The sequence below is a fragment of the Giraffa tippelskirchi genome, chromosome 8 (genome assembly GCF_054371585.1).
Source record: "Giraffa tippelskirchi isolate mGirTip1 chromosome 8, T2T-mGirTip1v1.2.pri, whole genome shotgun sequence".
NCBI classification, from domain to species: Eukaryota; Metazoa; Chordata; class Mammalia; order Artiodactyla; family Giraffidae; genus Giraffa; species Giraffa tippelskirchi.
The window spans coordinates 156061225-156078651 of NC_137282.1; the positions used below are offsets into that span (position 1 = coordinate 156061225).

At 48.3% G+C, this 17427-nt stretch overlaps 1 protein-coding gene and 1 long non-coding RNA gene across 26 annotated transcripts in view; one reads left to right on the forward strand and one right to left on the reverse strand.

The window, feature by feature from the left end:
* PHACTR1 (phosphatase and actin regulator 1) overlaps positions 1-17427 on the reverse strand; it is a 295378-nt gene that overhangs the window by 15006 nt on the left and 262945 nt on the right. For all 25 annotated transcript variants that reach the window (XR_014063310.1, XR_014063311.1, XM_081523720.1 and 22 more), the window contains 2 exons: positions 8686-8741; positions 4091-4152 (listed from right to left, as the gene is read on the reverse strand). Coding sequence is in view for 23 of the 25 variants with exons in the window: in XM_081523720.1 (XP_081379846.1) it covers positions 4091-4152; positions 8686-8741 (118 nt within the window). In the remaining 2 variants the exon portion in view is untranslated. The remainder of the gene's footprint in view (positions 1-4090; positions 4153-8685; positions 8742-17427) is intronic.
* Positions 4649-5611, forward strand: LOC145518815 (uncharacterized). Its single transcript, XR_014063315.1, has 2 exons — positions 4649-4766; positions 4933-5611. It is a non-coding gene; the product is annotated as an uncharacterized LOC145518815 (long non-coding RNA).

The following is a 17427-nucleotide window of genomic DNA, read 5'->3' on the forward strand; positions in this document are numbered from 1 at the left end:
GCAGCTGCCGCATCACACACCAGTGAGGGGCAGGGCCCGGGGGACCCAGGGCTCCTGATTCCTGGACCTGGGACTTCTCCAGGACTCTGTGAAGGAGTTGCCTGTCCTGGGAGCCGCCTCCAGGACTATTCAGACAAGCATCCAGGCTGCTGAACAACCCTGCGTGTGTCTTCCTGTGTGGGTGTGGTTGGTCTTCCCACATGTATCTACCTTTCCCATCAGGGGAACAGAAACCTTACACAACAGGTTTGTATTATTCTGGATTCGTGAACTGACCTTTGTGTCAAATTTAGTGCTTTCTGCAAGATGGGTTTGTAATCTTTGTGTTTTAGACACAAAAAAGTATGCAAACTCAGGTGTGCAGGAATTAGGAGTAGGTTGATTTATGAGATCATGGAGACCGTGCCCCTCACTAGCTCAGATGAAATGTGCGTCCACAAAGGCAGAGCGAGGCTGCGTTGATGCCGAGGAAGACTTGGGATGGGCTCTCTATAGAGAAGTCTGCGGTGGAGGAATGAAGCAACTGAGTCATTTCACCATCTCCCTGCGAGCATCCTCCCTTTGTACTTTTCACAACTTGAGGCTGACATTTCTATTATCTCTCCCTGTCACTAGATTTATTTCTTCTGGAGCAACATAGTTGCTCTCTCTTTAGGATGCTGTCAATTCATGTTCAACCAATGTTATTTAAAAGTAATTTTTCTCTAAGCCCTAGACTGTATTTAATTCTATTAATAGAAGATGCAGTCAAATAGAATCTTAGCACAAAGGCCTATAAAACAAACACATGCAAGCATATCCAAACCACCTCTGGCTGTTTTGACTGTATCTTATGCAGCTGCCATACACCTTAGGCTGGTGCCAGAATGTTCCAGCTTGCTACCAACTGGCCTACAACGGAAGAACATAATTAGATGACTGCCTGGCCGGCACTGAACAGAATGGTGACAGCGACCGCCAGGCTCCAGACAGGACCTAAGCAGCCTGCTGCTACCCCTCGGCCAAGGGAGGAGAGACCGGAGGATCACAGGTATGCTGGGTGTGACTGGTCCCCGGTCTCGATACTGTGCAGCTTCCCCTCAGAGTGGCTCCAATCTGTCCTGGGTTTCCCAGGCATTTTGGTGTCAGTGGTGGCCTCTTCCAGGAAACCAGAGGTTTCCCGGGCTCGATGGGCAGGGTTTGCTGTCAGCAAAAATGGGGGTCTATCCTGACTCAGAAATGAGTGCTGGGAGCTTCATAGTGTCATTATAATACAAAGAGACATTTACCATAATACGCTCAGTTCTGTCCAACTCTTTGCAACCCCATGGACTGTAGCCCACCAGGCTCCTCTGACCATGGGATTCTACAGGCAGGAACACTGGAGTGGGTAGCCATTCCCTCCTCCAGGGGATCTTCCTGACCTAGAGATCGAACTCGGGTCTCCTGCATTGGCAGGCGGATTCTTTACCATCTGAGCCAATTGAGTACCTCGTTATAACACAGACAGACATTTATCCTAATACCGTCGTGATAAGGACTCCTCCTCAAAGCCCCAGTTTGTGTTTATGACTGGGTAAGGTTTACCTGGGGTGGCAGACAGTACTGTTTTCTCAGTGTCCCATGCAAGCATGGAATTTCCAATTTAAATTTCTGGAAATCATGGTCTGGATTTTGCTGATTACCATAGACAGGCAGAGTCTGGAGTGAACAGAAATCTAGAGATTGGCTCTGAAGATAAGGGACTCTTTCATGCCTGAATTGGATGGGGATGAGGAACTGGGCCCGGGTGCTACCAGGGAGTGAGAGAAGAGGGCCCCGGGTTTTCCTGCTGGGAGAGTCTGACTAACCACCACCGGGATTCTGTCATGAGCAAGGGCTCACAAGCCTAGCCATGTGGGCTCAGGAGACGTGCCTTTGGCTCACGACTGGCTCTCACCTTCCAGGTAAAGTGAACCCAAGTTACCTGCCTGGATGCTAAGGAAATAGTCTCTGTAGCCAGAGTTGGTTTTCCGGGAATGATGGGCTGCAGAAGTTGGCAGCAAAAATATCACTTGCAAATGCTCAACGAAAGGGTACCCATCAAGACCCAGATTCCACTATTAATACAACCTGACCCAGGTAAATCTCTTCCCTGCCTTCTTCTCATCCATCCATCAAGCTAGCTAGCAGTTTTTTGGAAGTGGGAAACAGGCATCTACTAAAAGATGAAGCATATAATTTTTTTAGGTTCGTCTCAGTTTGGCTGAAGAGGATGCCTGGTCTGTGGGCTGCTACTGTGGTTTCTTTTTCTCAGGTCTTGATAGAAGGATATGGAGGCAATCCTGGGCCTGAGGGAAGGTATGTGAAAGCACTCTTCCCCCTGACCTCTGGCATCTGGTCTTGCTGTGATAAAGGCTCCTGAGGAGCAGAACGTGTCCAGGGCCAGGAGGTGGTACAGATTCCCTACCAGCTGCCAGGCCCCACACCTCTGTTCACAGAGCCAGATGTGAAAGCTACTTTCGGTCTCTCCCTTATAAAAACAGCCTATCCCTTCCCTCAAGCTCATTATCTCTAATTCCCCAAGCCAGTCCCAGGGGATGGCAGATGCTGAAATTACAAGGCACTTTTGCTGGGAGAAGAAGAGAGAGGTAACTGGGAGGAGGAAGAGGCATTTATCTTGAAGACTTGCAAGAACTATGGGTATTTGGGGACCCCACCCCCTAGCCCTCCCAGGGGAGATGGGTGTGGGAGGAAACCCTCTTCTCTCACCCCTTCCTGCCAAATTATGCAGTTAGTCAAGTTTTCCCCTGCAAGACTGTACTTTTTTTTTTCTTTAAAAAAAAGAATTAACTTCCAAATCTTTCTGTATTACTAGCTTTTAGCAAGAAACCCTCAAGTTTAGGAGAATTGGGGGTGGGTACCAGCAGTCAACTCCTATGAACGTTACAAAAATCTGATTGAACGTTTGTTTCTGAATGTCTAGACCTTTCTGTATCGGAAACAAGGGGTCATTACCAGTCTCCTTTTGATACCCTCATTATTTCAAGGACCCACTTAGAGCAATCTAATGCATCTCCCTGGTCCCCTTCACTCCTCAGGCTCAGGAAACGGGGTGCCCTGTGTCCAAAGGCTAGGTGATCTTAAGGATATAAGAACCAGACCTGGACTGGGGGGAGGGCACCCGGGTGAAGTGAGGGCCCTGAGCTCTTGTTGTGGTTTCCCACCAGGGGACGCCAGCCCGTCACCAGATGTTTGGGGTGCTCTAAGGGTGAGAAAGCATTGAGAAACAAATCATCACCTTAGTAACTGGTATGGTATTTCAGGATCTCTGAGTTTCTTCCTTTGCATATATGTCCATGGAGAAAAATCCATTAATAAAAACTTTAAAAAGATGGTCACTGTAGGAGACTGATTAAAAACACTCTAGTCAGACAGAATAAAGTATTTTCTGTGCCATCAATTATTAAATTTCTCAGCATCTCCCAAGAATAGCCTTAAATAGAGAGCTTCTTATCAAAGAGGCCACTCCAAATTAGATCTGCGTGGGTCTACATTGCATTGCCACGCCATCTATTTTGGGGGTTTTTATGTAAAAATATATAAAAATTCTAAGTGCTTTTCAAACATCTCCATTAGTTTATCAATATATTTGACATTTTCCTACTTGATTGGATTTAGCATAATAAACAGTTCTTGGGTAGTAGCTCAGGAGCAGTATCAGGGGAGACAAGGAAAACTCGCACCTTCCAGGGTCACAGCAAATAACTGATACATTTTGAACTACTGATGTTGATAGTGAATTTCCAGTTGAGAGATGGGATTACAGTGAATTTTTAACCACAGAATATTTACTGTAACTGCAAATATAATACACCTGACATCAAGTTGCTCGGAGGGGTAGGCTGCTGTCACAAAACCAAGCAACATAGGATGTCACCAGCCAACAGAACTGAGGGTCGTGAAGCTGCCTGACCACTGGCCCCTGCAGAGTCTAGAGAGCCACGTGTCCTGACACCCGAGCAAGGGAACCACTGATGTCACCTCCAGCAGGCCAGGCAGCAGTAAGGCCCACACCCGAGGGGCGGGCCGCCTCCTGTCCCAGCCCAGTTGGCCCAGAGAACCCTCTCACCTTTCGAGTTAACCTCCTCTTGATCTCTCTCTTCTCCTCTTGTTCCTCTTGTTCATTCCGAGCTGAAAGAAAGTAAGCTTTAGGTTTTGGTTGCAGCATCTCACAAGGATGCACCCTCTGAACCTCCGCAGGTTCTAAACCAAGCAGCTCACAGTCTTAGGAGGAGAGTTCCCCCTCCAGACGGCAGCCACCCTTCGTTGCTTGGGGACACTTTCCAAGCTGCCTGCACTGTTTCAAACGGGGGGTGAGTGGGTCGACCTTACTTTGCTTTCTTTATGTCACATGGGGTTCCTTCCGAGTCTGCAGACAGAGACGCTGGATCAGGAGGTGGGGCCACATGGCAAGGAGGTGGGTCCTGAAAGAGTGGGTGCTGTTCACAGGGACAGGTGCATCCTCAGAGCGGGGAGGCGCCCTTCTCTGGACAAGACCTGGGCCTCACTCAGCTCTGCCTCAGGCCTCACAGTGACCTAAAGGGTCTCACTGTGAGGTGGTCCGGGGCACCTGTTGCCTCGCCTGGAAGGAACAGAGGCCAGACCCCCCCGGGGGGGCGCCTGCCACAGAAACAGCACAAGGCACGGCTGACGCCACACGCAGAGGCTGGATCTGCAGAACGCTCACCTTTTGCAAGCCCTGATTCCATTAATCCTCTGAATCTTCCAAGAAGTCCACAGAACATGTGAGAGGCCACAGTGTGGGATACAGTGGCCTGCATTCAGACTTTTACGGGGCGTCTTAGAGCAGACTAGAGCTTAAACGCTCTCAGCACAACATGGGGGGTGACTTGGCATCAGGTGGGTGCATCTAAGTAACTGGATGACGTGGGTACCTCACTTTCCTCCCAGGCCTTGGGATGGAAGCACGGATTGCAGCCCAGTACTGTCTGACTCGAGGAAAACCATGAACGTCAGCCTGGGCCCAGTGCTCCTGCGTCTTGTCTACTGAATGGAGGACACCTTGAGAGAGAGGCCGCCACGGGGACCTGACTTTGGGACCGGCTGCATCAAAGGGCCCATCTGAAACCACTGATGTAAATGATGCTTCCATAACTCCACTGACTTATCGTATCAGGACACACTTGTCAGTCAGTGGTCTCAGTATAGCACAGATCTTTAAAAGTGCGACCCCCCCTCATGCCTAGAAGTGGGGTCCCCCCTGCCCCTCCTTGCCAGCAACCGCAACCTCAGCCAACTCACACTGCAAGTGGCAACGCCTCCCGCCAGAAGGAACAAGGAGGAGTCCGAGCACGACTCAGGCCCTTGTGCGACACCCCCCAGGGACATGGTGTGGCCACTCTGACTGCCTGTGAGGACCAGGATCGTGGACAGGGCAGCACCAGAAATGCCCACATCCGGCCCTTGGCTGAGGTCCCCAGGGGTGTCCGCAGTCCCAAACCCCAAACCCCACATGAGAGCGCCTTCCTTTGAATTGAAAGGTTCTCCCTCCCCTTCCAGAGTTCCTTTGAAAAATGTGAATTTTTTCAAATTTTTCTGGATTAAAAACCCATTCAACTAGTCAGCCATTACCACCTTTGTATGAATGAAACTCTCCGAGATAAACTGGGAGGCAGCCAGTTAGACCCAGAAGAAGGGTGCCCCCCCTCCCCCAACAGCTGCATTTGCAGATGGGAGGGAGGACCGACGGAAAGGTCTGGAGTGGATGGTGAGCGCCCAGGAGGCAGCTTGAGGGCACTGGGTTAAAATGGACAGACTCATGGTGTATTAGAGCCGAGAGACCACCTAGGCTACTGCTCTTGGGTTTGGAAATTGACAGACAGGTCCGAGGGAACTGAGGGGCGGGCTGCACACTCCATGGCTAATACGTTAGACCCATAGTCCAGCTCTTTTTCTTGCTCAAACACACCACCTCTTCCCAATCCGATTTTGCTTGGGGCCAGCCCTCCTCATTGCTGGTTACTTGCCTCAGACTCCACTCGGGGGCCTCCTCATCCTACAGGCCCCCTTCTGGGCCGTGAAAGTCAGCACCCTGCCCTCTCATCTCCTACATGTGTTCCTGAGGTCCCTCTGACGGGTGGGGGCCCCAACCTATCACCAGTGGAATCTAGACCTTTCAGTTCAAAGCCATTTACAAACACAGGGTCATGAATTCTCAGGCAGTGGGTACCAAGACAACCCCATTAGGCAAGTGGAAAAAGGGAGACCAGGAAAAGCCCTCGAGGTCATCACTGCCACCACCACCAGAGAGCTCACTGTCTGCTCAGACATGCCTGAGATGTCTCATTGGCTGCCCCCAGTGGAGCAGGTACCGCCCACAGGGCCGGGCAGGCGGGGGCTCTCAAAGTTCCAGCACGCCCCCAGGCTGCCCGCCTTGGTGGCCCACCCTTCTGCAACCTTAGAGACATGCTGCCTCCCGTCACGTAAAGCCCAGATGATAAGTCTCAGAATACACCATTTGAGGGTATCTTCTGATGCCACAAAACATTTTTTGTTTCACAATCACAACAGATTTTAAAAAAGAGAGAAAAAAAACACCTATTTCAGAAAACAAATTTTCAGAACGTGGGAGAAAACAAAGAACCAGCAGGAAAAATAAAGCTCCTTTCCAAAAAGTTTTGAAACTGCAAAATGATGTCCCTGTTTGAATTTGGTCAAGTGGTCCTTCAATTTGCAGCTATTCAAACAGGACACAACGGAAGAAGCCACAGAACGAAAGGGAACCATGGGAGCAGCTGGACAGCCCTTTGCTCCCCTGAACCTGAGCCCACAGGCTTACTCAATACAAACCAACACCTCTATGACCCCAGCATCTTTCTGGGGGGGAGAAGAAAGCAACTCGAGGGCCTGCTCTTCGTCTCTCAGGGATCTGGGCAGACGAGACGTGGGAGCTGGTGCCTCTAGGGAGCCAGGTGAGCTGGGGACTCTCTGCCTTCTCTTTCCAAAACCTCTGCCCCCGCCGACAGAAGCACTCAGCTTCTGAAACCTGAACAAGTCCCCAGAAGGGTTCAGCTTCTTCACAAGTAAGAGTCAGGTTAGGGACCGAGGTACAGTGTAACCCATCAGAGCAGAGTCCTTCGGCCGACTACGGATGCGTGTGAGGCACGTGACGGGGTGGCGAGGCAGAGGAAGAAGGAAGCACGCTCACCGGATTTCTGCGTTTAGAAATCAACGGCCACCTGTTTGCTCTTCCCTCTAATGTGGACAATTTATAATGGGTCAGGTATCAAGTTGGGACAGAAAGGGAGACACAGAAGCCAAAGGTTTCCCCAGCCAGGGAAGTCATCTGAAAGAGTTCTCAATCTGTTTCAGCTCAAAGTAAACTTTGGAGAAACTTTGAAAGGCACCCCTGGGTTAGGAAGAACATAATCATATACACAACCTCCTAGAGATCTGGGGAGTAGATGAGGTGGCCTGAGGACCGAGGAAGGTCAAGGCTGAAGGTACCACCCCAGAGGGGTGAGGGAGTGGCCACAGCCTAGAGCAAGGGGCAGGATGTGGGTGCAGGCACAGAGAACGCAGGTGGGGATGCTCTGGGGGGTGCTGTGGGCCACACCTCCCACCCCAACGACACAGCCTTCCCAGGGGAAACTCAACAGCCAGCCACACAACGCTGACCAAGTCAGAGGACCACAATGAGGAAGGCGAAAAAACCAAACAAGAACATTTTTGTTTGGTTGTGGTGGAAATACCCAGTCACTCATGCAGAGGCCTCACGTTACTCGTGTATGTGTGTGTGTGTGTGGTGTGTGTGTGTTTGCTATGTAAAACTCTGCATAGCATATATTTCTCTTTTCTGGAGAGAAAGGGTCTGAATTAAACTAAAAATATCTGTTGACCATCTATCTAGAGGGCAGTGTTGATGAGAGTATCCTGCGAAGAAGCAGAGAGGTTTTATTTTTCAACTATTGAATATCTCCCCCCTAAATTGAGGAATGCTGGTTGGTGTCCGTGAGATGATTTCTCTTAGCATTTTTAAAACAAATATTTTAAGCACCACATGGATTTTCTCTACATACTCAAACTATCTCTGTGTCCTGAACCAAACAAGAGGCTCGTTCCTTTTTTCTGTCCACAGATAAGAGTGACAGGGAGACTTTCTGGAAAGAGAGCTTCAGCAGCTACTCCAGCAGCTGGCTGTGGGAGGCCCAAGAGGAGACCAGAAAGGATTTCCACTGGAAAATGCTTTCTTAGACTTTCAACTGACTGAGCAGAGGGAGGGGGGATTTTATCAGCAGCAGCCAGCTGCCACAGAAAGTCATGTCCTCTGGTTCTACTTTTCAAATGGCTATCTGCCCTATTTCAGCCATCAGTATCATATTTGCAGTTTTTAAGCCAATTTGGCTTTAAAGGCAACCCCAGCTCTCATTTAATAAGAGGTTATCTTGCTCCAACTTTCCAGCTTCTCTGACACTGCAGCCCACTCAAAGGCAGGTTCTTTCTTGGAGACCCTGAGCTCCTCATGAACCTCTGTGGGGAGGCTGTCTCAGGTGGACTGACACACAGGGGTGAAGCCTCCAGCACCAGAGAGGGTCTCGATCCTTTCCACACAAACACACGGGAGAAGCCCAGCAGCTTGCCGTGATATACCATAACCAAAGCAATCAGGAAACCTCAGCGTTTGCCACGGGCTCCGTCACTTACGTTTCAAAATGTTCCTCTGCTCCAGCTCCTCCGCAGTCGGCCTCTGGCTCAGTCGCCTGCGGAAAAAATCCAGGAAAAGTTTTTGGACCATGTCATAGACTCCCTGGGTCATTAATCTCCCCGGCCGTCGCAGATGCAGGAGGCAGAGTCATAGGCCGGGGTGCCTGTTCCATCCTGCGCTCTCAGAGACTGACGCTCACCACCAACGCCTCCTCAGTTCCTCAATTTCAAGCCCAGGAAAGCCACTCGATGTGATGTCACGTGGAGCTGACCCTCCTCCCTCCGGCGGCCCCTCCTCTGCCCTGCTCCCCCGGCCTCCAGGCCGGTGAACTCTCATCACAGAAGTCTCATTCTTTCGCTGGGGCCGCCTAACTTTGAGATCATGGCCTCTGCCTTTCTCCCCTGACCCTGAGGCTAGAGCTTGCCTCTTGCCATGTCTGTGCAGACTCAAAGTACAAAGAGGCTCATAGCCCCGGGGAGTTGGGAGAGAGCATGTCTGTCTGCAGAGAACAATAGCTGCTCTTCTGGTCCCCACCCATCGCCACCAGAGCCTCATTAGACACGGGATGACAAATGAACAGGAACAGGGATGACACTTGGTGCCGGCATGTAGTTTAGCCATAGCAAGTGAAGCATCACAGCCAGGATGTGGACTGGCTATGATGTAACAGCAAGGGGCGGAGTCGGACAACAGGCGGGTACCATGTAGGCCAGAGACTGGGAAGGACACCAAAGAGGAGACACTACATGTTCTTAGAGATGCTTTAGTGGCTCTGACTCCAAAGGCAAGGGACACAAAAGCAAAAACAAGCGGGACTACATCATCCTAGAAAGCTTCTGCACAGCCAAGGAAATCATCATCAAAACAAAAAGGCAACCTACCGAGTGGGAGAAGATAATTGCAGATCATATACCCGATAGGGGGTTAAAATCCAAAATATATAAAGATCTAATACAAATCAACAACCAAAAAACCAAACAACTTGATTAAAAAATGAGCAGAGGAGCTGAATAGACATTTTTCAAAGAAGACATATGGATGGTCAGCAGGTACATGGAAAGATGCTCAACAGCAGTAATTACCAGGGAAAGGCAAATCAAAACCACAGTGAGATATCACCTCCAACACGCCCGAACGGCTATCATCAAAGAGACCACATAAAACAAATGTTGGCCGCCGTGTGGAGGGAAGGAATGATAGCACACTGCTGGTGGGAATGTAAACTGAGGCAGCCATCATGCAAAACAGTATGGAGATTCCCCCAAAAGTTAAGACTGGAACTACCATACGACCCAGCTATTCCACTCATGAAAACACTAACTCAAAAAGATATCTGTACCCCTATGTTCATTGCACTATTATTTACAGTAGCTTAGATACGGAAAACAACCTCAGTGTCCACTGATGGATGAATGGATAAAGAAGATGTGGTCCATACACACGATGGAATATTATTCAACCATAAACAGTATGAAACCCTGCCATTCATGACAACATGAAGGTATTATTCTAAGTGAAATAAGTCACACATAGACAAATACTGTATGATTTCACTCCTATGTGGAATCTAAAAGACTCCCAAACAAATGAACAAACACAATAAAAACAAAAACAGAGACAGAGATCAGAATAATGGTTACCGGGGGGAAGGGGGCCAACTGTACTGTGACAGATGGTCACTTGATGGTGGCGGTGATCGCTCTGCAGTATATACAGATATTGAATTATAATGATGTATGCCTGAAACTTACATAAAAAAAAAAAAGAGGACTACACATCCAGATGAAGTTCCAGGAAAGATCATACAATGGGCTTCAGCATCATAGATATGTTGGTATTTTTGAGACTCCTGGAAACTATCTAACAACCCTGCAATTAATTATTCAGTTTTCTGCTTCCCTCATTGGGATGAGGACTGTGGAAGGAGTCTGAGGCCCTCCGAGTCCTTCCAGTAGAACTAAGGGAGGGGTAGAAAACAGCGCTGTTCTAGCAGCAGAGGTTATAGTCCCTCCCCAAACATCAGCAACCGGCGTCTGTAGTTGGCAAGATGTTTACATCATGGGGGCTTCCCTGGTGGCTCAGACAGTAAAGAATCCACCTGCAATGCAGGAGCCCTAGGTTCAATCCCTAGGTGGGGAAGAACCACTGGAGAAGGGCATGGCAACCCACTCCAGTATTCTTGCTTGGAGAATTCCAGGGACAGAGGAGCCTGGCGGTCTACGGTCCATGGGGTCGCAAAGAGTCAGACATGACTGAGCGACTAACATTTTCACTTACATCATGGACACTGAGAGGCCCAGAGTGAAAATAAAGTCCACGGAGTCACCAAGTATAACTATTTTAAGCACAGTGCTCACTGACAACTGATTGTATGATGCTCCAGTATCATTGCCATATAGACTGCACACAGGGAGTGGGCCTCCATGCCAGAGAAAGGAGTTTTGTTCAGATATCTGTCTTCAACGTGCTTGGGAGCCCCTTGGAGACGGCTGGAAATGGTAATCCCAAAGTGTTCTCAAGTTGATAAGAACATTTTCGCATCTATTCTTCATTTTCTAAAACATCCCATGAAGATATTATTTATCCGCATTGGTAAGGGCCAGATGGGTATCTGGAAATTCACAATCCTTGAGGTTCTAAATTTGGACTCAACAGTCGTCCTGTTCTTTCTAAAACAGCATTTTCCAACTACAGCAGGGAAGCTGAGATTACACAAGTGAGCAAGTCAGTGTCATAGGTCTGGAATGCAACTCCTGACTCCACTTAGAATGAGGTTCTTAGAGGCTCTCCCTCACTTTTCCATTTATTTTTCCCCCAAATACTAGTTTCTTTTGTAGGGATGCACAGCCACCTTTGTAGGACCATTTTGGAAAACCAAGGTTTCACAGGAAGCTAGGGTTTGGGGATAGTATGTTTTGAAGAAGCCCTTCCAGATTCAAGATGGAGCTTGCATCTTAAAAGTGGGGTCCAGTGTTTTAGAATCTTATGCCCAGAAGTGTCTGCAGAAGGTTCGCTCACTGGCTTGTGCTAAGCAGCCCATGGATCCCACGACCAGATGACTCGCCTGGTTCTTTGCTGGCCTTTTCTGTTTTTGTTTTTCTAATGTGTCATGTTTGGAGGGGATGAAACAATGAGTGACTGAACTCTAACCAAAGAAAATTCTGCTATTAACTAGGCAGCCTTATCGTTAAATACACATGATTTCAAATGAGGCCCTCTATTTATGTTTCATTTCTCTTGAAAGGGTCTGAGAATAATATCCAGGCTAATCACAGCTATAAAATGCAGCTAAGTCCTCCCGAAGGGCATGTGCTATAATTAGTTGTTTTGACTTTGGAAATGAGATTCGGTAGAATGCTATTGTAGCTTAATGACAAAGTGCTAAACAGCTCAGGAGTTAGGGGCCCGGGGTTCTACTCCTGGCTTTGCCCTGAACCCACCTGGACAAGGTAATGGACCCATTCAACTCTGTTTCTCTCTCTGCAAACAACAGGAGTAACTGAATAAGCTAATGCTGACTTAATGCCTAAAATGTACAGGCGCGCTCTAAGAAGCACACATATTAATTCATTTAATCTTCAGGTCAGCCCCTTGAGATAGCACTACCAGCATTTCCATTATACAAAGCGGGAAACCGAGGCACAGAGAGTTGCATACTTTGCCCTGGCTGGGTGAGGGGATGAACAAGTGAACATTTCAGATTTACAACAGATGACACTGTTGTACAGAGAATGGGCTGGGAGATGCGAGAGGCAGTCTGAGTAGAAGCCCTGGAGGCTACTGCACGTCTGGTATTGGATGATGGGCACCGGAGCTAGGCTAGGGAGGTAGATGTGCAAGCTCTTTAGGAGTCAAGTTGACAGACCATGGAGACACAGCATCTATGGACATTGGGGAAGAAGGAGGTATATCGAATAGCTCTCAAGTTCCACAGCTTGATGGATGGTTATGCCATTCACTGAGAAGGTAGGGAACACTGGAAGGGAACCAGGGCATTTGAGGTTGGGGGGGGAAGGATGGAAGGGGACCATGAGTCTGAGTTTAGACCTGTTGAGTCAGAATGATTGTGCAGTGTTACAGTGGACGTGTCCAGTAGGCAGCTGGATCTACTGAGCTCGGTGGAGAGGAGAGGGTCAGGCCAGAGACAGAAATTTCTGGCTAGTCTGCAAAACAGATACCATCTGAAGCCAGGGGAATGGAGAGAGCACATAACATGAGAAGAGGAGAGGGCCTGGGATGAAACCTTACGGAATTCCCATAATTGAACGCTCAGATGAAGGAAGACAAACCTGCCAGAGAGTTTGAGGAGGGGCAGTGCATGGAGGCAAGATGCAAACTAGAAATGTGGCATCACGAAGCGGAGGAAGGAGACGGGCATGGCCAACGAAGTGGCTGACGCGCCGAGAGGTCACGCGAGGCCTGAAGAGCCTGCCCTCGGGGTGGAGCACCAGGGAGGTGACGAGCAGGCTCACCTGGAGCCCTTTCGGGGGCGGTGGGGACGGAAGCCAGGCTGCAGTGGGCGGGAACAGGGGTGAGAGAATGGACCCAAGATGCATGGAGGACTCTGCCACGAAGCCGGCTTTGAAGGGACTAGACAGCGGGAGGTGAAGGAGGCTCAGATGAGGTTTATAGTTTCTAGTGACAAGAGACTGCCTATGTTTAATAGAAAGAATCCAGGTTAAGAGGTAGTGGTTGTGATGGTGAGAAGTTAAATATATAAGGAGGGAGAAGGCTCTATGGACAGTGCAGGAGTCCTGAGAAGGCAGGAAGGGCTGGGGTTTTAGGGGCAGAAAAGACCTTATCTTTCAGATGGCAGAGGGACAGCTCTTCACTGTGACAGCAGGAAGTAGGAAGGAGTGTGTTGTATGCAGGTTTATACGTTTGGTATTAGAATTAAAAAGGGTGCTGCCAATTGGCAGCTTTCACTTGCTCTTTCAAGTTGGACTATAATAAAGATGACTTATGATAGTTTAAAATATTACTTTTCCTTGAAGGGTTTGTCTTTGAACAGAGCCAAACTCACAAAGCAAAGGGATAAAGTTCTAGCTTCAGAATTCATCATCGGAATTTTAGGGGAGTCCCCAGGGCAGCCCACCATTTTTACCAAGTAAAGCACCATCTGCTCGGTTCCTCTTAAGACCAACCTTGTGTAGAAGTTTCGGTTAGTAGCAGAGCACAGTTACTATGCTAATGAAGAGGTCAATTTTATAAATAACCCTGAGGAGCTAATTTCAAGAATAAAAGTAGAGATGCCCTCTGAATGCACTGAATGTCTTACACTATCCTCACCTTGACAGTAGCTTCAACTAATTTTATCTGATTTTAGACTAACATTAAATTAAAATTCTTCCTGATATCTAGACATGACCCTTCATATGCTAGATGATACAGAAAAACTCCCGTTTGGGGAGTTAAAATCTTATACAGAATGAATTACCCAAAAGTAAAGCTTTAATGTCCTTTTCAGTGACCTATTTAATCAGCTCTATGATATAGGTGACCCTGGTTTATACAACATCTCTGAGCAGTGACATTGTTTCCGCACCTCAAATGATTTCCTCTTTACCATGGACCACAGCTTAGAGATCTCCCCTTCCCGTGAACTGAAAAATCACCGAAAGAAAGTGAAAGTGAAAGGGACTCAGTTGTGTCCGACTCTTTGTGACCCCATGGACTCTACAGTCCATGGAATACTCTAGGCCAGAATACTGGAGTGGGTAACCGTTCCCTTTTCCAGGGGATCTTCCCAACCCAGGGATCGAACCCAGGTCTCTCACATTGCAGGCAGATTCTTTACCAGCTGGGCCACAAGAGAAACCCACTTGAAAAATCACTGATTCCCATTTAAATGCCACTTGGCATCCATTGCCATGTATGAACTTTATATTTTCCTTCAAAATGTAAGAATGGATATTATTATTTTTTTATCAGTCTGAACAATTCCATCTTTATCACCAACCACAAGAGAAGAGCAAACAAACTAACATTTTTCTGTGAAATGAACACATCCATCCCCAAACAAATGGCGTTCGGTGTTGGCCTTGGAAGGAGGAGACTGCCAGCAAACAGTGGCGAGATGCTTTAATATATGCGAAGCAGCATGACGGCATCCCCAGAGAAGTGACACGGGCCTTGGGAGGTTTGGCCGGTCTGACTCGCCGCCAGCAAGGGATCGTTCTGCCGCCCAGAGCTAATGAGTTTTCCACAGGCTTTGGAACGGCAAGGTCACAGCTTTCATTAGTCTTTACAACTGCTTATTGTTCTGAGGGCCCTGATTTTAAAGCCTGGATTTCTAAAACTGTATCTGCATTTCAGGGGGAAAAAAAAAGCTGAATTGACTTTGGTTTCTTTGCTGCATCTCAGCCGTGGAGGGGAGGCAGCTGCCTTTTCCAACAGATGGAAAGAGAAAGGGCAGAGGTGTTTGTGGAGGACAGAAAGCGGGGCCCTCTTTCTTGAGGCAGGAAGAGATGGGGTTTCCCAACAGAGGCCTGAGATGGGACATAGGACAAGTGGAAACAGGCGTGGCGGGGCCAGGGGCAGGGGAGCAGCTCTGAATCCTGTCCCCTTGGAATCTCTCTCTAGAACTTGTCAGGGCCATGTGGGCTGGGGCATTTCTGTCTGGGCCCTGGTCATCACTCCGTCCCCAGTTCCGAGGCAAGGACCGAGAACATAATAGGTGCTCCTTTAGTCATTATTAAACCCAGATCCACCCACACATGCTCCCTGGATGATGTCCTCAACACTCAAGACTTCAGTTAGCATCCACACGCCAAAGCCTCCAGATTCTACATCCCTAACCATGTTTCTGAGCTCCAGACCACCTTTTCAACTGCCACTTTAGATCCCTACAGGTCATCAACAGTAATGGGTCCCCCCAAAATTAATTTATCTTCTTCTTCTGGGCAGGTAGTTTTGCCAGCTGGATAAATTATTTTGTCCACCAATAAAATCTCCCCTCCTGCCAAAGTGAGCTACCCAGGAAACTAGGAACTACCCTTTCTCTGTACTTCACCCTTGGTGGCCACTCAAGCACCAAGTCCAAACCATCTCTCATCCAATCCTACCACCAGCCCCTTCGGAAAGCAGGCCACCAGCATCCATCTCATGCCACCAGCCTATAGAGAAGTCTTTTTAAGGGGTAAATCTGATCACACCACTTCCTGTGTGAAAGTTATGCACACCATCCTGGAGTCTGATGGAAGGACTCAGAACACCCAATGTCCCATAAAATTCTTTGTGATCTGGCCACTTGCCAAGAATCTCCCCCATCCTGTCCTTTAGACATAACCACCTCCTCTTGGCTCCTTCCAGATTTGCATGCCTTTCCTTGTGTCTGAACGTTCTTTCTCTTCCTCTTTGTCTGGCTAACTGACAGTAATCCCCAAGATTGCAGCTTAAACCTCAAATGTCACTTCCTCTGTTCACCAGCCTTTTGGTTAAGGTGCTTCCACAGCGTGTGACAATAGTCTTGCATCTCCTGCTGTATCCTGGTACTTGTGATTCTTCCATTATGCCCATCTTGCCCCCTGCAGCAGAGGGCTGAAGCTTTGGGAGGCAGGACCATGTGCCCCACTCACCAGCTGGACTGTATCATGACAGTATAACCTTGAAGTGGCACAGAAGCCCCCACGCAGAAGGGTCCTGTGCTAGACAATACAGACAGAAGAATACAGACTTCTTCATCTATTCATTCATTCACAAAATACCATGGGTCCAGATTCCCCGAATGCCCTGCTTTGGTGGGCCTCAATATAAGACATACACAATGCTTCGTTACTCTCTAAAGCGAGGTGATGGATGCAAGGCCGGAGGTCAGCCCAGGATGCCTTGGCTCATGCCTGCTCTGATGAGACACCTGCATGACTCCAGGACCCACAGGGGTCTGTGCAGCTCACGCTCTTTTCCTGTTCCGCCCAAAGGGCCCCCTGTCATCTGGGGGCCATCAGCATCTCCCGGGGGAGGCTGAAAGGCCAGACTGACACAGAAGCCGAGAGGCAGGTGCCAAGCATCTGATCCCCTCTCTCCTCTTCCTTCTCCAGGACCACAGCTATTTTCCTACAGCTGCCTCTTGGGGCCCCTTCTGAGCTCCTATTTCTGGAAAAAATCACAACTTGAGTTCAGATGAGATTTCATGCTGTTTAGAAACCTGGAGATGGAAAAACACAAAAACTCCCCAGGGAATCTCAGACGTTCAAGTGGAGGGGATTTCGGCCACCTGATTCTGCCAAGTCTTCTGTAATTCCCTCTTTGTTAAAAGTCTTGTTTCCATACTGTTTCCTGGTCTATGACACTACAATTTTAATGTATAGCTTCATTTTAAACCAATAGCTCTGTTGAACGAAAGACTGGTGAAGAATGTAGGTATTCTTATTAAATTATAAGTGCTTTCCTATGGACTGATAATATTTCACAAAATACATACAACTTCCACATCTATCTATCTTTTTAGATCTATCTCATATATATATATTTAGAGAGAGAGATGAGAGAGATGATGTAACAAAAAGATGCTCCCCAACCCTGTCTTTTTTCTCCCAGCAGCGTTGTAGATTTCAGGAATGTCTAACCACTTTGGATTTGCCTTTCCTGCACTTTTTGAAAATCTATTTGCTAATTCAGAAAGAATCAGAAAAGACGGAGTTCTAATCATATGTATGCATGTTCAGTTGCTCAGTCGTGTTCCACTCTTTGCAACCCCATGGACTGTGGCCCACCAGGCTCCTCTCTCTGTCCATGGGATT